The following is a 24,195-nucleotide window of genomic DNA, read 5'->3' as shown; positions in this document are numbered from 1 at the left end:
TATTGTAAGCTCAGAAGACATTACATAAAAACTAATATAAGCTCTTAAAACATATGAAAATTTAACAGCCAAAGTCATTTATGGATTAAAAATTAAAAGCTTTTGAAAAACCCAATAATTCAACCAAGAATTTAAAATTTCATTTTCCAAATCTAGAAGAAAAAAATATTTAGAATATTCTTCCACAAAAAAACCCCATCACGTAATTAATTCAATTCCATTTTAAACTAATTATTATCTCACATATTACACGATATTTTAAATACCTCCATTTTTCTAAACGCATTTTGTCGTAATTCAATTTATCGTCCTAGAGCTAAAAAAACGCCCTGGTTATTCATTCATCTTCTAATCGGCATTAGATTCTTCCCCCAAAGCTATTGACTTAAAACTCTTTTGGGAAAAAAATACTTATTCTAAGAGGATTATTCTTTTACGTTGACATAACGTGATTGTTTGCACATTCGAAATCGATTTCCGTCAAAGGCTGCTATCAGATACACGGCATTTAAAAGAAAAAAAAGAAAGAAAAAATTGTTTTCCCAGATAGTCCATTTAATATCATTAAGATTAAAATTTTGCGGACATTTGTTTTTTCTTATTTTTGCCTTTCTGACTATCGTTCTGACAGAAGCAAAAAAAGTTGTTCAGCAAAGAAACTCTGACACTATGAAGTCAAGAGGTCTTGAATTTCTCATCGAAATTCAATCCGTTCCAAAAATTGCTTTTGCCTCAGACTTTCCTTCGAGGCACTTCAAGAACAAATTTAATCTCACAAATCGTAGGCTAACCTTCATTTTTTCTTTTTCTTCTGGAGGCTTTAAAAGATAAAGGGGTGTGGGGGCGGACACTCGGACTCACCCGCCAAGATTGTTTCAACCAGAAATGATCGCGTACCTGCTCGGACGTAGTTTGGAGAAGGCCTTACATATATGTAGTAGCGATAAAAACAAACATTGAACTTCATATTTGTGTTTCCTTAGCGATGTGTAGGATGGGCTCAAACATTTCAACTATTGATGATTGATTTCAAAAGACTTTTAAGCGCTTGGGTTCTTATTTCAAACAATCAATTAATGAATACTGAAATTAAAATACTTTTCGTTTCATGACACCTTAAAGTAGTCAAAAAATATTTATTTTAAATGTAGGTTAGTTTTATGTTTTGTGATAAACAATGGAGATTAACCATAGTTTGTCGAAGCTTATATTTACATATATAGTGGTGTCAAAAACTAACATTTAATATTTGTTTATTTAACAATTTGTAGTAAGAAATGACTTCATCGACTAATAATTTATTTAAAGTAGTCGAAAATATTTATTTTAATGTAGGTTAGTTTTAAGTTTTGTTAAAAATTGTGGAGATTCAATATAGTTTGTCATATAGTGGTGACGAAAACAAACACTTAACTTAATATTTGTTTATGTAGTAATTAGTAGGATAAAGTGATTTCATCGATTAATGATTTATTTATAGAAAGATTTATTTCATCCATTAAAATCAGTTAATCGTATAAATTATAATTAAGAAATTAAATGAAATCTGTTATTAAAATTATGAAGCATTTTGTTCAAAAAACTTACTTAAGAGATCAAAATGTTTTTAATAAACTTATTTGCTTTTAAAACGAATTGAGCTTAGCGCAAACTGTGATAATATAATAGTGACTTATCCAGCCACTAAATTCCCCTTGTGGTGGCGGGAAAATTTTCTTGTGATCGTCGGGACGACTTCACTTCCGTTTCATCAGAAATTCTTTTACGTTGGGCGCCAATGTGGTGGTATGTAGATTATTATGATCTGTGCAGGAAGCAACAGGAAGAATGCTGTTGGAAACATTTCTTTTAATAATCACATTCACACACTTAAGCAAGCACAAACACAAAACATTCACGCGCGCGGCTTCACAGTTTAGCGTCACATCTCATTCTAATTACAATCGCAATGCACTATGGGATGACAAATGGGATGGCCTAATCAGGCATCGCCATCTAGTATCCAAAAGAGAAGATAAGAGTAATGCAACTGTTACACCCTTTGTTTTTCGTATCAGTGTGCGAGGTAAAGAGAAATATATGAAATGAGCATTGAAAATTCTGTTCCTCAAGTCCTTTTGAAGGAAATACAAGCATCAAACTATGGAAAAAGTATATAATAGCATTTTATAGCTATAAGGTGTTGAATTGGCTTTTCAAAATATGGTACTATATCATACAACTTGGTATCGGACCGGCTAAGGAAGTTAAAATTCAGGTATTTCGGAGAGCATAGGGTTAAACGTTTCAGCAATTGACAACTTGAATGAAATATTGAAATGAATTATAAGCGTAATAGAAAAAAGTAATTAAAGCATTTCCATGACTTCCTTTTCCGAATCCGAGATTGTATTGAAAATAATTTTGAATAAATTTATTAAAAATAATATCATTCATTTTGCTTCTTGGCTTCATTTTGCACACTTTTTTTGTTGAGCTTAATACAACATGATTTCCTTGTAGGAGTCACACAATATTAGAAAATTGCAAATGCCAAGTTTAGTTTAATTTAATGAGATTAATGAAATCACATTTTGAAACAACACATTGGTTTTATTGGAAGGGATTATTTAATTTTAAATTGGAATCAAATAACGAGAGTGGCATTTTAGCCGTTACTTTCATCTCTAAATTTTCTTACCACACTAGGGAAAGAAATTTGATTTTCGACGCATATATCATACATACATGATGAATATGTGATGGATCTTCTTAAGATTCAGCTCTCAAATAAAAAAAAAAATGTTTATATATAGAAAAATACAAAAGTTTACAAGAATATATTTAGTAGTAATAGTAGAAAGTAGAATTTTGTGTTTTAATTGTTTTCTATTTATTTTTATTTTTTAGATCATAAATTATAATTTATTATCAAGAGTATTATGCAAGCTTGAAATCATTTTTTCTCAAGTTGACTACCAAATGGCGCCATGCATATGCAAATAAAAATTAAATTAACTATTACTTGATAATCAAGATCAGAAAAATTGTTTTACATTACAAATTGAAAATAATATTATATAAATAATATTGCCACCAATATGATAGACGTTTACGAATTTTCAAAACTCAGAAAGTGAGCGAAAGAAATAGATAACAAGATTCCATCTTCACAAGCATGAAACTAATCAAATTAAATAAAAGTATGTAAAAATTGGTAGTATTTAATGTACTATTATTATTATTCTGGGAAAAAAACACATTTTATCTCAATTTTAAAAGCATATTTAAAATTCGGATTTATATAATTAGACAGCAAAAGTGGTAAATGGTGATAAACATATAAAATTCAAATTGAAAATATGTTTTCTAGTAGCATAAATTCTTGTGTCATTATAAAACTGGCATTTCCTAAGCATATAATAATATTCTAATCTTGTTCCACAAACAACGATAAACTTTACTAATACTTTTGCATTAAAAAAAAGCATATTTACTTAGAAATAACTGAATAGGAAGTTTAATTCAACGGGAATTCGAAATACCGGACAGTTCAATTTTTTTCTAACATTTGAGCAATTAATGAAGACAATTAAACATTTTCTATAAATAATTTACAAAACGATCGAGTAAAACAAAATTTTTGAGTTTAACAGTTTAACAGTTGAGTTTAACTCTTTAACAGTTTTGAGTAGCAAAAATTAAAGAAGCACTTCAAATATTTATTCAGTGTAAATTAACATTAAAAAATTTTAATGCAGATAAATTTCAAAAAATTTCAAATCCTTCTGTCTTTATTCAATAATTTCACTTTTTGGGTTACTTACACACTCTTTGCAGCATTTTCCCCGAGTATAAAGGTGTACGTACATACTAGAAGATTTTTTTAAATTTTAAATTCAAAAATCCGGTTTTTTCTCCGTAGGTCATTAATATATGTTTAAACTCATTTCAGTGTGAAAAAACCATATTACACTAATTATTAATTAAATAAATAATATTTAATGAGCTAATTAGCCTATTTCTTAAAACATGATATCTTAAATTCTAATTTGTACAGACACACAATTCTAGTTGAAAATTATGCCTAATATGAGTCTTCATGTTGTCTGCCTCAATCAAGATATAAAAATATATAGTTTTTTTAAACAGTTTTTTCATCAACGATGAATAGAAAAAGCGAGATTTTTTCTGTAATTTTAACTTTTACATAGCTATCAAAAATTTATTTCTTTAAACATAACTTTGAATGAGGCACAAAACATCCGCTATTTCATACAGATTATTTTGATATATAAATATTTATAGTTGGTTAATTTCTTGTTGAGTTATGATTGTTTGAATGAAGCAACTTAGTAGAAAAATATCATTCTTCATAAAATGAGTTTAAAAAATCCGTAACTAGAGTTTTTAATGAAAGCATCTCAAGAAAAATGATTATAACTCGAGAAATATTTTGAATATTGACAACATCTTGGTATCGTTTGAAAGCTAAAGGATCAGAGAACATTATTAAGCAATAAAAAAAATATTCGATATTTTGAACGATTTTCGAAGTTTCAAGTGTGTACATACACACCTTAAAGTTAAAAAAAATTCTCAAAATTGCTTAGCAAAGAATTCCAAATAAAGAAGTATAGTAAAAAGTATTGAGTAAATGTTACTATAATGTATAGCAGATTTTACTTCATAGTGTTCTTCGAAATGAAAATCATTTCAGCTATTTTAATGAACAAATATCAATTATTTAACTTAAAAAAAGGAGGCCATATTTACGCTTTAGTTTTATCCCACTAGGTGAAGACACCAAGAGTAATTGGATGAGAAGTACAGTAACTCTTTACGCTGATTTTGACATTGCCTGTCAGTACAATAGTCGTGGTATCTCAAACACTTAAATTCGTGGTTAATCTCTTTAGCGGGCCTATCAATGAAAATGGAACATACCTCATTAGAGAAGAGTTTAATATATGAGTCGGTGATTGCAATTTCAATATTTTTATTTACGGCGATCCAGTCATTCAATTTTTTAGAATTACAAGTGACAAGACGGGCATTACGTTATAGACTTAGGTTTCAGAATTTGTAAAATAAATTTGAATTAAAAAGAATGTTTTTCTACATGAAAAATAGGTTTTAATTAATGAAGAAATTAAATAATAAATTAATTGTCACGAAACGTTCATTAATATTTTCTTTATACATTATTATTTATAAACGAAATTTTAAAAAAATCCTTTGAGTAATTTAGATTTATACATTATAAAACTTTATTTCTAAAATTTCATTTATATTCATACAGATATGAATAATTAAATATAGATAAGCTCCGAGTCCAAATTTTTGCTCAACACCACAAACGGGGAACATATATATCACTTGTTACCTTGAAATGTTCAATTTCATTTCCAGCTGAGAATAATAATAATAAAAGTTGTAGGATTTCTTTTTACAGACTCCTGCAATTGTGTATCCGCTGTCATTTATCGTCTGATAAGTTTGAATTTTCTTCACAATCTCAAACACTTAAAAATAAGAATTGAATTGATAAGCAAGAAGAAATTTAGCTAGTAACAAATATCGAGAAATCTTTAATGCTTCAAATTAAGATGAATATTTATTAATTTTCATAATTAAAACAGACTTCCGATCACTTTTAAAATCGTGACTGGTAGTTTAATATACAGTGACCAAGATAGATTGCATATTATTATTATTATTTCTATAAATATAACTTCAGTGATAAAAATTAAAATAATATGCCTTGATTTTATTTGCGATTTCAGACGATAATTAATTGTCCATATTTGACACCAAAAAGAAAGAAAGAAATCATCCTAAATATTTTTATTCAGTTATACATTGCTTGAAGCATATCTTTTAAGTTTTATGAAACACAGAGAATTAAAAACTTTAAAAAAATTATTATCAGAACTTTTTAAGACTTGAAATTCTTAATGAAAGTTTCGCTAAGGACTATTCGAATTCAACTTTGTTTCGATTTACAATGTTACGTCAGTTTTTTTTAACAGCAAAAGTAACAGAAATAAAAGATAAACGAGTGAATTCCATTCCAAAAGATTCAATACCATTTCCTGTTGAGGGAAGCGAAGTCAATTCACACTATATAAAATCACATCATAACACTGTCTTGGGCTGAGTTGTGATGTCACATCCCTTTTTCTTTTATAATCAATTCCAAAAATATCGATACTACATTTTAGTATTAATTAGCAATTTTTTAAACTGTGATTGTTTAAGGAATTTAGCAAAAAGATAAATTCCAGCCCATGAATTGATTTAACACCTTTTGTTCTGTTTACTTAAAAACTAAAAAAAAATAGTTGTCAAAAGATCTTAAGAGTTGAAAAATAAAAAGTATGTTTTGACAAAAAAAGGACATTCGGTAGTTAATCTAATCCTGCCATTACCGAATTCCATTCATATTTCGTCTGTTTAACCACTTAACTGTTTTGCCCGAGTGCCATACGTGCATCGATTTATCGAATTTTGATAGTTGTAAGCAAATAATAAACCATTCATAACGATTATAATTCAATATTAAAATTACTTCGAATACATAGATAAGTCAAGCACTCAATGGATTTCCATTTGAATCAAAATAAGAAAAATTTCCCTATAAAGAAGGTGTCATCTTATTAGATAGTAAAGAAAATGAAACAGTTAGCAAAATAGCAAAACCGAACAAAGACATACATAGCATGTTTTGTTCTGAAACATTCCATTCCATTATCCATTTTGAACTATTATCATGAAAATCAAAATTTAGATACCTCATATCGGAGAAGTTATTTTTTCCACCAGAATATATAATCACTGATGAAAAGTTACCGCATATTATTTTCATTTTAATTATTAAGATCCTAAATTCTGATTTACTCAACAAATAGGCAAATGTAGATTAATAATTTTATAATTAGATTTTATTAAATCCTTTTTTAATAATTCATTCGGAAATTTCAGAAAAATCCCTTGTTAATAATTTTATGATTAGATTTCATTAAATCCTTTTTTAATTGCTAATTCAGAAATTTAGAAAATATTCATTATTAAAAAAGACTGAAAAATTTATCAATGAAGAATTTTTGAAAAAAAAAATCTTAATTACGTGACTAATAAGACTTAAGACTGACTAAGACTGACTGACTTAAGACTTAAATAATTAAAAATTAAGATATCATCATAATTAAGACTTCAGAATACAGTTTTATTCGAGTTTTATATATATTGTAACTGTTCAATGTAAAAAGTAAAGATGAGAAAATATTATAAATATCACAATGAAATGTTCATTATCCTTTTGCCATATTTCAAATTTTTAGCAGACTCTTTTTGCAGTATTTATTCAAAAACTAAATGAATCCTAATGTAAAAACTCCAGAAGAAAATCTTAGAAAAAAGGAAATTTGAAAAAAAATATCCATCTTAATTTCAGTGTTAGCCGAATATAGTTCCATTTATATTTTAGTCGTTGGACGTCAAAAACGATAAAGTGCGTGTTTAGTAACAATCATTTGAAATACTTTATTTCATTACTCTTTATGAATAATTAATATAGAAATTGAATATTCAGACACCTTGCCTCTAATGATAAACTACAGAAATCAACTTTCTTTCTAATTCATAAAAATTAAAAATTCGATTCATTTCTTGCCTAAACAAACTGACAATTTTACTTTTAAATCTTACTAAACAACTTTTGTAGTGCTTATTGGAAACCTAAAAGGAAGACACTATTAACAGAATAATGAAAAATCTTACTGAAGAAGAAACTTAGAAAAAAAATCATCATTGATTCCATCATTAGCCGAATCCACTCATACGTTGAGTTTCCCTTATATTTTATCCGTTCAGTGGCAAAAACAAAGAAGGGCGTATGTAGAAAGTATCACCCTGAAATATTCCATTTCATTATCCGCTGTGAACAATTAGCATAAAGATCAAAATTTCAGACAGCTCATATCGGTATAGTTATTTTTCCACCCGAACACATCATCACTGATGGGAAGCTACAGTAACCCACTTTCATTTTAATTCGCAATAATTCAAACGGTGGTTAATTTCGCGTATTTAACAAATAGACAAACGCCATTGGAGGGTGTGGATATGGAAAAGCGGAGTGTATCATAAAGCATAAATCATCCCCCTCTTGGGAAAAGGAAGGGGTGTCTTATTTTTAGATTAAATGAGGGAGCCGATTTGCAATTTGTCACCTCCACTCCATTATGTACCTTAAGTGCGTATTAATCCGGAGTTTATTTTGGAACAAAATTTTTATGTGGATTTGAACGCTGGGCCTTCCTCTCCGGGGAATACATCTCAGGAGGTAACCATAAGTGTAACAGCCAAAACCACTCTATTGAATAAGTCCCGGAGGTTATTATTATAATGCACCGCAACAGGCTATGTGTGTAACTAACGTTTTGTTCTCTTATCTCTTGGTTAATTGTCGTGAGAAAGCTTAGACAGCTTTTCCTGCTTTGTTTGTGCGAATTCATTTGATTTGTTGCCTTTTATTTTTGAAAAAATCTGAGCGTTCTCTGACTTGAAATTAAATTATCCTTCAGCAGATAGAAAATACAGTTAATTTAGAAAAAAAATATGAATATTTTCTTTGCTATGGAAACTTGTTACTGGAGTTAGAAAAAACCAACTCAGGTTGAAATATTTCCTTCGCTGTATGCTTATATATTAGAGAAAAAAATAAAAAGCCAATGTTATTTGTTTAACTAACATTTTCTTCTCATATTTCTTGGATAATTGTCGTGAAAAAACGCGTGCAGTTTTTCCTGATTAGTTGGTACAAGTTTATTTAATATGTTGCCTTTTATTTTTAAAAAAATCTGAGCGTTCTCTGATTTGAAATGAAATTACCCGTCCGCAGATAGAAAATACAGTTCATTTAAAAAAATATATAAATATTTTCTTTGCTATGGAAACATGTTACTGGAGTTAGAAAAAACCAACTCAGATTGAAATATTTCCTTCCCTCTATGCTTATATATTAGAGAAAGAAAATGAAAAGCCAATGTTATTTGTTTAACTAACATTTTCTTCTCATATCTCTTGGATAATTGTCTTGAGAAAACGTGAAAAGTTTTGCCTCATTAGTTGTGCGTTTATTTGAAGAAAATGGAGCGTTCTCTGACTTGAAATTAAATTTTTCTTCGACAGATAGAAAATGTAGTTAGTTTTATAGAAATTTGAGTGCGTTTCGTAATTTGGTACCATCATTCTGCAGTGAGAAAAAGCGATTCATTTTGAAGTATTTCTCTTGGTCAACGTTTCGACATTCCAGAAAGAAAATTAAAACCATTATTATGTGTAACGAAAGCTATTTCCTCATATTTCTTGGTTAATTAATGTGAAAAAGCTCGTCTAGATTTTTCATTTTGTTTGTGCTAATTTATTTGATTTGCTACCTTTTATTTTTTTAAGAAATATGAATGCTCTAAGACTTAAATTGTCCTTCCGCAAGTAGAAACAGCAGTTAGTATTGAGGGAATTTGAGTATTTTCTGTGATTTAGAATTATATTATGTTCCTGCAATTAGAAAAAAAATCGTTTTAGAGTATTCCCATCATCCTATACTTGGCTATTTTAGAAAAAAAGAAATGAAACAGTGTGTGTCAGAGTTTCACTAATAAGCAATCATTTTTCTTCTATACTCATCTTTTGTTTTCTTCTATACGCATCTTTTGTTTTCTTCTATACGCATCTTTTCTTTTCTTCTATACGCATATTTTCTTCTATACTTCTAATTTTTATCATCTGGCTCAAAGTATTTTTGCGTTTACAGAGAGACAGACATAATCTAAAAATATGATTTTAGGCCTCACGAGGTCTCAACATATTGATGCATCAAAATCTTATGTTCGAATTTTTTGGCAGTTACAATACTTTATCTTTGTATACTTAATACAATTCATTATGAGAAAGTAAAAAGTCCCTTATTTCGTCGTGTTTTATGAATTTACTTAATATATGAGAGTGTTATATGAAAATCCCCTGTAGCGGATATATTTGAATAATATTAAGTTTCAATCAATAACAATAACTATTATACATAATAAAACTCAATATTAAAAGCAAAAATTAATATTGAGTCCAAATATGCTTAGAAGTATAAATGAAGTCACTCATCGGTGATGCAAGTAACTCGTAGACTTCATTCCACTGTCAACATGGATTGTCACTAACTTTAAAATCACATGGCTCCATTAGAAAAATGCTTGTAAGTGTTACATAACACTATCTACTAAAGCTAATTTATTTTCCAAACTGTTTGTTTTTAAAAATTAACAAAATAACACAATCGATGAGTTATTAGTTAATTTAGAATTGATCTTTTAACCAATTCATTTAGGCAATATTGATTTGCATCTCTGTGGATATTGAGGATCTTGGAATTATGAAAATGAACTGTAAAAAAAAACATTCCAAATTTCGCATATGAAACAAGGAAAACGCCATAAAAGGTAAAATATGAATGTAGCTTCTTATATATAGAGAATATAATAATTCATTGCATAAATTGTTTTTTTAACCTAGACACCAGACGATTTATTCCCTAAATAAATAGTTTAATTATTAATCAAATATTATAATGATCTTCATGAAATGCAAATGCCTTTTTACGATATAAGTAAAAGTATTAGTTTTTCATATTAAAACTCTTTTTTTTTGATAAATAGATAAAATATTATCTTCATATAACTCAAAACAGAATATCATTATCTTAAAAGGACATTTACATTTTTGGTCTTGATATCCCCTGACATTATGATAATTTCTACATAGAACGTATATAAAGAATTTGCTTTATCAAAGAATATTACAAACTGCATTATTTAAAGAATGCTGAATATTTACCAAATTTATTTGTCTTAAATATTTGACAAAAATAAATCCAATATGTACAAAATAATATCAAATCAAAAATTAGAAGAAATTAAGTCGTAATAGCATAATGAATATCTGATGGCTAATATCACTAGTGATACTTTTTTCATAACTTTACAATTCATCTCATTGATAATATATGTAATAAGTAACAGATCTCCTTAAATGAGTAGACAATAAAAATGATTGAGCATATTTTGAAGAATAAAAACCAATTCATGGACATTGCTTACTTTTCAGATAATGCGCCATAACTGCTGAAAAATAAAAAAAATAAAGAATGTTTGCATGAAGAATTTCCTGTGTATTCTGACGAGCGAAGTGATTAATTAGCTGGAAAGCAGACCAGTGTCAGCGTCAAAACTTTGTGATAAAGAAATGTTTGTAAACATGCATCTTTAAAAGCAGAAATTTTAGATTGCATTTTTGTTAAATATCTTGCTTTATTTTATGCAGCGTTTTTATTTTGAAGCTTGTTCGAAAAACTGTTTTTCATTCAATATCGGTAGTTTTGACTTTATTTCCATCGTCAAATAAAGATTTTGAAACAACTTGTTTACATTTTCGTCTGGTAGGTTCACCGTTCCCACAATTCTGCTTCTATTTAAGAAATTGCAGGAATAAGAAAATTCGAAGTTTAGAATTTGTGCAGCATATGTAAATATAAATATGAATTATCTGTTTGTCTGCAGTGATATTTTTCCCAACATAAAATTACGTAGCGATTTATTTACCTATGTTACTGAATAGATAAGTTCGTCTTGCATATTTTCTTTTAATTTCTGTAGCCTAAAACTGCAAAAGATAAGTTTATTCAGAGTTGAGAATTTCAGTTACATGTTATTCTTGAAAATTTAAATAAAAAATAACTTTGATGTTTTATACCAAATTTTGTAGTATACAAATACAATTTTGGTATACAAATACAATTTTTGTTCACCAAATTTATTCATATCTGGAACCGATCGAAAAAATATGTTTTAATAATTGCGAAAATAAGAGTTTTCAGAGCTCAGAATGTCTGCAGCTTCCTTTACGAGTCGAATTTAGATTCAGATATATTTACTTTCTCGAATATGAAATATAAGTAGAGAAATCATCAATAGGTCGTCGCCAAAAAAATCTACCAAGAATCCAAATTTCATACCTCCCAGAATCCAAAAAACGTATTTTCGGAATTATGTCTGTCTGTGAGCACAATAACTCAAAACACTTTCAGCTAGACGGATTAATTTTGGCAAATTATCTTTACAACAAATTTGTAGATTCTGTGCAAATTTTGAACGTAATCCACTTAGAGAATGTCTGTTGGCCCGATTGTTATAGCATACATTAATGCGATAACTACAAAACAAAGAAAGTTAGATAGATAAAATTTGATACACCAATTTAACAGTTAAACATAAATTTATATCAAATTTGGAGCCAAATATGTCAGTAGATTGATTTTCTGTCAGTCGATTGTTTCCTATCCTTACAAATTCAATAACTTAAATACACAATGACATTTAATAAATGAAATTTGGTATGTGGTCTTGTAATTACATGTATATGGTAATTTACGATTGTAATTTTTGGTTTCAGTCGGTGAAAGAAAAGGCTTTCAAAACACAAAGTCGGTTGTCTTATACCACAGATTAATCTCCAAATATCATGGCAAAAATGTTTAATTAACAGGAAATTCGTCATGCAAGCAAGCCATTTTATTATCCTTGAGCAGTTATGACGCATTATCTGAAAGAGATCAAAAATCCATCCTACTGTTTGTCGCAAATTCTATGTAAGACATTCGTGACTCATCCATTTTACACGGTGGGGAGAGGGGAAACTGTTATATTAGAGAGTATGTAAGAAAATTTTGTGGAGATAACTCCAGCTGGTTTTAATTACTTTTAATTTTCTCTTTTAATGCTTTAGTTTAAAAATATCAAAAATTAAAATATAAAGGAAAAATATTCGTGTGTCATTTGTATGATGTTCCGCCTGGCAACTTCTAATTAAGTTCGCCGCTGTAGACAAAAAATTATAATTCATTGCTTAGCAGACTAAATAATACGCAAAATAATGAAAAAAATTCAAACCTAAGTCCATATATAAATTCGATTGAAATTTTATATGAATAAAATACAACACACAATTTTTCAAAAAAAGCGTAACGTTATATTTCATAACCAAAGCCCAGAATATTCTAGAAAATTGTTCAAATACAACTATTTTTGTACTCGCTACACTGTTGCCTTGTTTGTTTCTGTCAGTACTTTGAACTGTCACTATAAAATAAAGGGTATTACTATTCTGTTGTGATTTACAACAGTTTAATTTGGTCCTGGCTTATGTATATCCTCTGCTGTCGTAATCTGTAAAAATTGACTTGTAAGTTCCCGATCAAACTCCAATTTCGGAAGCTGGTTATCTTTTTTGTTATAGACAGTATGCACTAGCAATCCTATGGCCATATTTAAGGCATTCGCAAATAAATTCCGCTAGCATTTCTTATCGCCGTGAAGATATATGCTCGACACTTAAATCAACTCTTCAACTTTACTTTTATCTGAGTAATATCTTTGAATCAAATTTGATTGTCCTGTATGTACTTCTTTCCTCTGCGCATGAGAATTATATTTTAGTTAACTGAAATGTAAAAAATAAAAATAATATCTAGACGAAATAATCACTACAGAGTTATCATTAAAATGGTAAAGAAAAAAAGAATTCCTCCTATCTGTAATCAAATATCTCATATTACCTATTAAACATTTTCACAAAAAATCAAAGACATTCCTTTACAATTCCTTGCCTACAATAGGAAAGGATACAGTTTCCTGAAATAAAGAAGATTATCCTTTCCTTTTAATTTTCTATCGAAATTTACAATGGGTGAAATAAATTATAGAATAAGAGCAAATGGATTCCTATTTGGAAACGATGTTTAATGAATTACAATAAATGCATGTATTATTTATATTATTATATATTACTCCTTATAATGAAACGCGGATCCTTATAATGTTACCTACCGATTTTTAATAATTTTTAATAGTTTTATTTTAATTTCCTACGAACGTTTACGTTACGTAATGTTTAAATAGTACAAAATGTTACTTTTATGAAATTTGGTACATCACCAATTTTATATTTCAAACATGACATCTGTTTATAAAAAGTAACTTTGAATTCCAGATAACCATTTTATATATCAATGGGAATCAAATTTGATTTTTAAATGAATTTTCGATTCCATGTTCCTAATTAGGAGCACTAGTCTGTTTTAATTTTGAAATAAAATAAATGTGTTAGAGTTACACTAGTTTCATATTATTATTGTTACTTTAAATTTAAAAAATTATCGTTAATATTTCACAAAAATCTTTTATTTAAAATATGTGAATATAGACAGAATAATCATCTATTTGAGCGTTAAGATATTTTATCTCAAATGATACTAATGTTGCTTTTATAGAAAAATAGTTAAAGAATTTTAATTTTTACAATGCATTTTGATTCGTTTTATTATTATTTACCTTTAAACATTATTGTCTAATTTGATATTTGAATACTTCTAAGGGCACTTGAGATTCGTATAAAAAAAGGAAATAATTTTTTTTAATGAAAATGATTTCATATAATTGTCTTTTCTAATAATTTTCAGCCTTCCAAAAATTTGAGAACAATTTTTTTCGCACATCAATTTTTATTTCTCTCGTTCGAATAATTTTCGGAGAATAAATATTTTTTCTACATTTATTTGCGGAATTCTTACATTTAAAGACATAATTTCTCTTTTGTACTTACGAAACACATCTTTGTATTTTAGCTCCAATAATTACTTTTTTCGACTTCTACGTTTCTCATTGTCAAGATTCCCCATTGGCTTTCAAGTGGGCACATGTCATAGCTTAAGCATTATTAGCCTATCGCATTTTTTAATCAAAATAGCCATGCTCAATAATTTGATTTTTTTTATCTGGTTACCAAAAGTCATCTGATGTAGGAGAAGTTGAGTTATGCAAACAAATTAAAATATATCATCAATGAATCAGCTGTTCTAATAAACGACCTCTGTTATTTCTTTTCAGGCTAATTATATCATTTGTAATTACTTCGGGTTATCGATTTAAAGAGTCATTGTGTTATTTCCTTAATTATAATATGAATTACGCTGAATATCTACAGCATCTGTGACATACCAATACTTTCTACAAGATAATTTTATTTCTGGATTTTTGAAGTTAAAAAAAATTCAGTAATGCAGATTTTGAGTTAATTGATATGTATAATAAAAGCTGTTTTGTATTGATAAGAGTCTTTAATAACGAACATTCTTCTCTAAGTAATTAAAAAATAGATATGAAAAAACAAATTGTTGATTGTTATTTTTGACTATATACATTTTAAAGTACACAAAAGTTATTAATCTCATTTAATAGCATTCATTCAAGCTCACTTGACTCATTCTAAATTAAAACTTACTTCTCGATCATTGATAAACCATCTGAGGATTGGTGGCGTACTTTCCTTCGCAGAGGTGCAGTTGATGTCCACTAAATCGCCAACATCATAACGACTTGAACTACCGCTCACTCGTGGTCTTCTACGACTTGGAATGACATTCGGCGCTAAATAAGGAAAAAGAAACCACTAAATAAATTTTCAACCCGTCAAAGAAAAAAAATGCTTGAGCTAAATTTTTTGCTGGTCCCCCAGTTTTGTTTAACAGTCAAACCCCATTGGAGTTATTTCGATATTATTTTATATAGATTATATAAAATTATAACTAAATAAATAATATCTAATAAAAATTTATATCAATTATATTTTATATATTTGATATAGATTTTTTATTTAGATATTATCACAGGCAATTATTTCCATACTTTACTTTAAAATACGCAGTTATTTAAAATACTTTTAGAAAATCGTTCGGGTGATATTTATTTATTAGCAGCAAATAAATGTAAATTTGCACAGAATTTAAAGCTAATAAAAATTAGTAGAAAAATTATTACAATATATCTACGCTACTTGAAATCTAATTGCTTTACCTCAGCACAGTAATAAATTTTATATAATAAAAAAAAAAGAATTTTTAACTAAAGAATGTTAAATAAGTAAAGTAAAGAAGCAATTTTTTAAAAGAATGAAAACGTTTTTATGAACATTCATGAGTTCGAGTCATTCATGAATATTATTTAATTTACCATTCAGAAATTTTTCAAAAATCAATTTTGAAATGTTAAATAAAATCCCGCTTTTAAACAAATTCTTTTGAAAACCATCATCAGGGGAAAAAATTTCTTCAAAATAACATACAGCAGACAGGAACAGGAATAGCATGTAGATTAAAAACGCACTATAATTTAAATCAGAGATTAGTAATCTGTGGATGGTGAACCCAATTAGGGTCCATAGAAAAATGGTGCAATGATAGAAAGTTTCATGGGGTCTCCTTTATTCTGATTCCCCAACAATCGTATGCAGGCGTAGTTGACCATGTTTTTGATATAAAATACTTTTCATTCAAAGTTCTTATCATTATGTAAAAGATTTTGTTAACACTTGCTAAATACTGTATTTCTTTGAATGTTTAACTCACTGTTTTAATGAAATTTTTGTAATTAATCAGTTTTTTTTCTCAGATATCTTTCAACTTGGCGGTAACAAAAAGTTTGCCATCTTATATGTGGTTGAGAAATTTTTTTACGCCCGCAAAGAGGTCGCGAATGGAAATAAATTGTAAGAAAAACTGATTTAAATTTCTATTTTTATATCAGTGTAAAATGTTATCTACCTTTATGCAGATTGTCCTATTTTGAATTGTAGATAACGAAAAATTTAAAATTGTATATATCTCTCGCCAAAGAAACATTTTCTATATGAAAATATATGGTCACAACATACTTAACTCACCATTTTGTGGTCCTGGTCCAGATAAACGTTCCCCAATCACTAGTTCATGATGAGATCTAGCATAAGTCAGAAATACTTCTGCTAAACATTGCAATCTCAATCCTCCTTTGCGAATGTATTTTGAATCCATGATGAACAAAAGGCGTAATTCTATCCACTGCAAGCCTTCTTTTGTTTTCCTCGGAGGTAAGTGCGTTACATGATGAGCTTGGGCCTGAAATTAATCCAAAAAAGGCACTCATTTGCGAAAATAGTGATGTACTATATGATTAGAATTAAAGTATTCCTAATCAGAACACCGAATAGATATAATGGAAAATCACAGTGGTATGCGTTTTAAGGCATACGAAAATTAATACAGAAAATGAAAGATAAGAGAAGCCTGATTCAAACGTTGAGATTCATGTTCGTCAGGCCTATGCATGTCAGTCAGGTTATGCATTTTTGGGTTAAAGCGAAGCGCAATGAATCTATGGATTGCCCTAAACATCGAATTGTTAATATTATTGCTGCAGAATTCGCCAAGTACTGCAAAATCATTTGAGTTAAAAAAAAAGTGATATTTTTACCAGGTTTAATTTATTCTGTGCATTTGTATTCCCATTTTCCTTAATATATACCACAGAGATTTGTCGTTCTTATGAACATTGGTCATTTTTTATCCTTAGGGTTCTGAAAAGAAAACTTGAGTTCGAACTATCCAATGTTTTAATTAAATTCTACTGCAGGAAAGGAATTTAATAGTTGAAAAGGTGATTTGCATGTAATGTGTTTCTTAAATTCTGTTTTAAAACGCAAAAAATGGCAATTTATAATTTATTATTTCTAATTGTATGATAACAATAGCGTTTAAAAAAAAAGCTTACAGTCATTTTTGAGTTTAACTAAAACATAGTTTATTAGACAATAATTAGAGGAAATATAGAATTAAAATTACTACAATCTGATGCGCGTTTTCATATGAAAATAAATTATACACATCGAATTCTGTCAATCATTGATTTATCAGATCTTCGCAGTTTGTCAAACTAAAATGTCATGTTTTGGTTGAAGGTTTAACGCAAAGAACTTACCTGCTAGTTTCACATCGGGAAATCAGTGTTCAAATAATGAAAAAAAGAATTAAATTACACTCACCTTTTAAAATCAATCCACATATTGAAGAATACCACAGTTTGACAAATGTGTTTGCTACTTACCGGATCCTGGTTTAAAAACCAAACTACAAAATTATTTAAAGAAGTGTAGGCATTCTAATTTTCCCCATTAAGAGAGTTTTTCATTGATAAGAGCTATTTTTCAAATATTTTTGGTATATAAAATTAATACAAAAATTTTCTTTTAAAATAATTTATTCGTTAACAGATCAATTGATTACTTTTACAACGTATGGTTTAGGTGTAAAGAATAATAACGGTAAATAAATCCTTCATTTAAGTCATAAAAATTGCAGCTTAGATAATTATTAAAAATGTTTTAATAATTGTCTTTGATATTTAAAATAATGAGAAAGACATATTAGAAAGTTATTTTAGTTATTTATATATGTGTCTAAAAGGATTTAATGTTTTTTTCGTTTTCATATTTTGATTTTGATTTAAGTAATTTTTAGCTAAATGTAAATTATTTTATAGGGTTCTCTGCTAAAAAATAACATTGTTGTAGGAAAAATATTACTTGATCTCTTGATTTCATAGACGAAATAAATGGGATATTATGAAATAAATCAGAGATTTGGAATAAGCGTGTACGCTTTCGAAGTCTATTTCGTATTAACCCATGATTGCCATTGGGTGTTGCATACTAATGCATGATTGCCATTGGATGATGCATACTAATGCCTAATTAAAAAATTCTATTGTTTTGCTCGTAATGAAAACTTAAAGATTTTATAGGAAATGTGATCAGATTATTAAAATTGCATCAATTTTTAGAATAATGCATTATCAAAATCCTAATACTGAATGAAAGATATATGAAATCTAGTAGGCAGTATAATTACTATATATATATAACTCTTTCAAGATGTGTTTTTTTTTATTCCAATGGCACAAAGGAACATTAAAATAGAAAATAAACCAAAATGGAACAAAGAAAAAAATTGATAAACTTACCAATTCTCCATTTATATACCAGCTGACTTTTGCTGCTGGTTTTGATGGCCCAAACGAGCAGGTAATATTTACTTCATCGGATATTATATATCGAGGTTGCAGTCCAATGATATCAGGTCCAGAAGATGGTAATGCTGTAAAGAAATGGTCGTGTTAAATCTTCGTATTTTTCAACAAATTTCTAGCAGATAAATTTAAATTAACGCTTATAAATATTTTTAAATTAATGGCTTCTAGTCTGTTTCTTTTTTAAAAATAAATGGCGATTTTTTTTGTATATATTTTTAACCACCATTGAGCATATTTATTTCAACCACATTTAGAACATTGATCTTCTGTTGGTTATTCTGCAGATACATTAGAAATATTGCACATGCAAAATTCGTAAAAAAGATTAATGAGCATGTGCTTCAATTTTTAAAAAAATATTACTTTTGATAATTCATCCTATTCAATAAAAACATATTATTTTTATATCAAGCAGCAGAAGTATCTATCTTTTAATTGATAGGGGGAAAAAAAGAACATTCTCCATTTTCTGTTTTTTAATCTTTTTCAATTTCAGTCTGATAACAATTAAATTCATGTGTTCACTTTCAAATGAACTTCCCAAAACCAAAACAACTCAAATATTCGATACTTAGAAAATTTTACGTATATAAAATGAAATTTCCGATGAGAATATTTTTTTTCAATAGCCTTGAAGGATAATATAAATATCAATTTAAGGATACAAAAAAAAGAAGAAAAATTCCGTTCACTCTTTGATTCCCTTAGATCCCACTGAGTTTGGATGGATGGCAAAAAACAGGATTCAAGGCTGTTATTTGCTTCGAGTTGGAGTTGAAGTGCTAAATTGAAGAAGTGGATGAGGCCTTTCACACTAACGATAACGGACGGTTTTCTGTCGGCCAGTTGATTTGATGCAACCGTCTTTGCAATTCAAAATAAGCCAATTTCTTACGTCCTGGTAAGTGGGTATGGAACCTTAGGTCCAGAAAGCAACTATCTTTATCATTCCAGCTTTCTTTCCTTTTCTTTCTCAAGGCAAAACAATTCAAACATTACACGACCACAACAGAATCATCGCTTAAAAGCTGATGTTTCGAAATTTTTTAATAATATATTCTGTAGGAAAAAGAGTTGATAATTTTTGCTTTGAAAACCCATGAAAAATATTTTTGAGTAACACGCTTTGGATTTGAACTGATTACGCTTAAAAGGTCTGTCTTCTTTATATCTGGATAGGGAACGGTAAGTTTTCAATTTCTGTCATCTTTTTTGCCCAAGGGGGGGGGGGAAAGTAACAGGAAAACATGGTTTTTTTTCTCCCTTCCTCTTTCATTTGTTGTTTATTCTAAAACTAATGCATGGTATCCGAACCAAATCTCTCACACCAATTATACTAAGACCAAAACAAGTTGGTCTTAGTATAAAGTTTTAGAACACATTATTTGGAATTTATTTATGGCATATGAAGTCTAACAGAAAAACATAGTTTTGCTCTCCCTTCTCCATTTTTCATTTGTTGTTTAACTCCAAAAATAATGCTGGGTATCCTAACCATATATTTTAAACCAATTATACTAAGTCCAAAACAGCTTAAAAATTTTAGAACAGGTTATTTGGAATTTATTTATGACATATAAAACCTAATAGAAAAGCATGGTTTTCCCTTCTCTTCTTCCTTTTTCATTCGTTGTTTAGCTCCAAAACTAATGCAGGGTATCCTAACCATATCTCTCACACAAATTATACCGAGACCAAAACAACTTTAAAAATTTTAGAATACATTATTTAGAATTTATTTATGACACGTGCAGTCTAACAGAAAATCATGGTTTCCCCCTCCTTTCTTCCTTTTTTATTCGTTGTTTAACTCTAAAACTAATGCAGAGAATCCTAACCATATCTCTCAAACCAATTATATTAAGACCAAAGCAACTCCAGTAAATCTAACTAAAACCACACTTGCCGGTCCCATTACATAGGGATTGGCAATTCAGATATCATATAACATTTTTTTCAAGAACAAAGTGATAATTAGATATTATTAATAATGAAAGCAGGCTCAAGATTCTAATTTTTGCGATGTATGTATCAGTTTCATTAATGATGAGGGGGAAACGCGGCAAAACCATTAAAAAATTATGCTCCTTCTTATATTTTATTCACTTTTTTATCTTCATCCATAGATCAACACAAGTACTTTAAAAAAAACTAACGGTTCAATTAAATCGGTTTGTGCAAAAACAAAACAACACAAATATCGCAAAACAATCATGGCATGAAAAGAACGATATTTGGAAATTATTGATAATAACACAGGTAGTGTAAAGAAATAAACATCCCTTTTTTTTCAAAAAAAAAGAATAAAAGAAATAGGTGATAGAAAAGAAAGCACGAATAAATTGGATTAAATAAAATGGCGCCGTCTGACTTAGCTGTCAACTGAATCACTCTAGCGAAAACATGGTACGAAGGTTATAAACAAACAACTGACACTCCCCTTCGCTTTAACTGGGACAAGAGAAAGTATATCTATGTTTGAATGAGAAATGTCCACATGAAGTGTGCATATCTTAGCAGTCACAACTAAAGGTATCTTTTTTCCCTTGTCTTTAAAGTAATAGAAGAGGAAAAAAAACCCGTTCCATTTCCGAAAATATCGCCTGACAAGACTCACGCGATATTTGAGTTACACTTAATGATTGTATTGACGACAGAAGACGAATCGATCCCATTTGTTTGCAAAGGATAAACTTTTTTTCTTCTAGAAACGTTTCTATTCTAATTGCAGACCGAATTTAACTGAATTTCCTCTCCTTAGCTGCTCTGTCATTTATTCCTTCGTCCCATTTCCACTTGAAGACACTGTTCTTTAATTTAAGGAATAAAAATTTTACTCGATTTGAGGTCTCACTTACGATCGCTGCATCTCTGATATTTTATCGCAAAAATGTCTTTTTAAAGAGAAGAATTATGAAGGAAAAAAAATGTAAAAGTGAGTTTGCGTTGCTCGTAAAAGAAATCGGAAGAATTGCTTTTTAATAATACGTTTTATGAATTATGTTAAACTTATTTTAAATCTTTTTCTATGAACTGATTTTTCCTTTATATTGCCCTTTAAAAATGCGAGTTTCATCTTTATTTTTTTTAATTAATCGCTACGCCTAAGCACATCAGTTCGTTTAATGGCATGTTTAAGGTTAGTGATGGCTGCTGAATTCTAAAATTTGAAATTTCAAATGGCACAAGTCAGGATCTTTAACCTGTAATGGAAATAAAATCCTTGTTGTCATTCATTGGGAATGTCGAATCAGTTTGACTCTTGATCAGTTTGAATAGCTGATTTTGAATCTGTTGGCATTAATTAAATACAGGATGATTCATATCGAATGGGATAAAAGTAAAACTTACTCCTGAACGTTGTGATTAATTTATTTTGATAAATCAAATTTACCGTGAAAGTACAGCTATCCAAGTTTCTATAGCTGTTCGATAAGGGTGTTCTCTAAAATTTTCCTTTTGATGAAACAGCCTATGCGATATTTCCTGCAACATTTGTGATAGAATAACCGATGTTAATGAGTCCATGCGCTGCTTCAGTTGCTGCACGTTCAGGTGAAATTGAGAAATTTTGTCTTTAGCAAATCCTCTTTGCGAAGAATCGTAAAGGGGTTAAATCAGAGAATCTCGGCGGCCAAGAGAAAATGGCATATGATTTGACCCAGGACGGCCAATACAGTGATGGAATAGATAATCCTTCTTGTACTGACATGCAGTATTCTGCTAATGTAGTGAAGAACCATCTTGCTACAGAATAAACCTGGGAACAGCTTCCTCACCCTGAGAGAACAATCACTCTAAGAGTATGTCATGGTAAATAAGACATTACTCGATTTTTCCATGAAGGGAAAAAAAAAGGAGAAAGAACACAATTTTTGGTTATGGAGCAGAAAACGTTCACTTTTGACGAATCACTCTGGTTTTCCATTATTCTATGTAAATTTTCCATGCTCCAAAATTGTAAATTGTGGCCACATAAGTGAAAGTTGGCTTCATTCGTAAACATAAATCTATTCGCGAGACCATCCACCTACCTTCAATTTATGTTGTAAATTCATAAACATCTCAGTAACACACGACACCGTTGTTTTAGGGACATTTAATTCGGCACTCGCACGAGGTGTTGATTTTTCAGTACTTCGTAAAAAAACGTTTCACAAATTTTTTTAGCCATTTTATTTATGGCGGTTATACAGCATGGGCTAATTTTCTTACGTAAACTGAATGTCTCCTGAAACTGCTTCACCCAGCATTCAATATTATGAAGATGCAATGGTTCTGTATCAAATGTCTAGCGAAAATATCTTTGAAAGACGATAGAGAAAATGTTTCGGCATATTCCAATTCATAGAACCCTTTCTCCTACATGAATGGCGCTATTTTGATAACGTTCTTTTTCTTGGCGGTCTCTAGGGGCGAGTTCATTATCATAAAAAATTTCTTTGGTCATTCTATCACTGAAAAATTTCTTTGGTTTTAGTTGGAGTTTCAGAATAAATTTGTTTCGGTTAAATATGAATCACCCTGTTAGTTATTGTATAACTTTTGTTTAAAAAAATTAAGATTTATTAGTTAAACAGGCTTTCATTTTCAAACTGCACTATAAAGAGAATACTTGTGAATCAGCAGTGACTCATGTTTGAAGTCAAGTAATTCACACAAAAAATAATTTTGGTAATCTAGGAATAGTGAAATTTTTTCAGTGGTCCGAATTGACTCTTATCTGGTGTCAAAGTGATTAACAGGACTTGAAAAACTATCTAGTGAATGACAAAAAACAAATCCTACACTGACGGGGACCTTTTCTTCTTTTCTTTCTGAGTAACAACATTGTAAGGTCTAACTTTGAGAAATTTTTAACTTAGTGTCTTTGTTTTTTAAATCATTTTCTCGACATTCAGGACTTTATATTTTTGACCTATAAAAAATTTCTATCTGGAAAATTAAATTACAGAAATTTAAAGCATCTTTTGGTATTTAATATTCACGGATTAACGAATTTAATTACTAAAATCTCGTCATTAAGGCGTAATATTGCCCATTGCCTTGATAGGGAGCTAATATGAAGCCAAACATTATAAAATATTAGAGTTTTAAGAAAATAGATATATTTCCAAGATTTTCCCCAACATTGAAGTTAAATTAAAACCCCTCAAAACTTTTTGGCTTAATAATGACAAATATAATCCTGACAAAATGCTCA

General features: G+C 29.0%; 1 protein-coding gene across 1 annotated transcript in view; it reads right to left on the bottom strand.

Moving 5' to 3' along the window:
• Positions 1-24,195, bottom strand: part of LOC129958833 (uncharacterized) — a 237,069-nt gene that overhangs the window by 29,854 nt on the left and 183,020 nt on the right. Inside the window, exons 4-6 of the mRNA XM_056071546.1 lie at positions 18,924-19,057; positions 16,810-17,023; positions 15,373-15,518 (exon numbers count right to left, since the gene is read on the bottom strand). Coding sequence (XP_055927521.1) covers positions 15,373-15,518; positions 16,810-17,023; positions 18,924-19,057 — 494 coding nt within the window. The remainder of the gene's footprint in view (positions 1-15,372; positions 15,519-16,809; positions 17,024-18,923; positions 19,058-24,195) is intronic.

The sequence above is a fragment of the Argiope bruennichi genome, chromosome X1 (genome assembly GCF_947563725.1).
Source record: "Argiope bruennichi chromosome X1, qqArgBrue1.1, whole genome shotgun sequence".
NCBI lineage: Eukaryota > Metazoa > Arthropoda > Arachnida > Araneae > Araneidae > Argiope > Argiope bruennichi.
The sequence above is the reverse complement of the archived record's forward strand: the minus strand, read 5'-3'. Positions and strand labels throughout refer to the sequence as shown.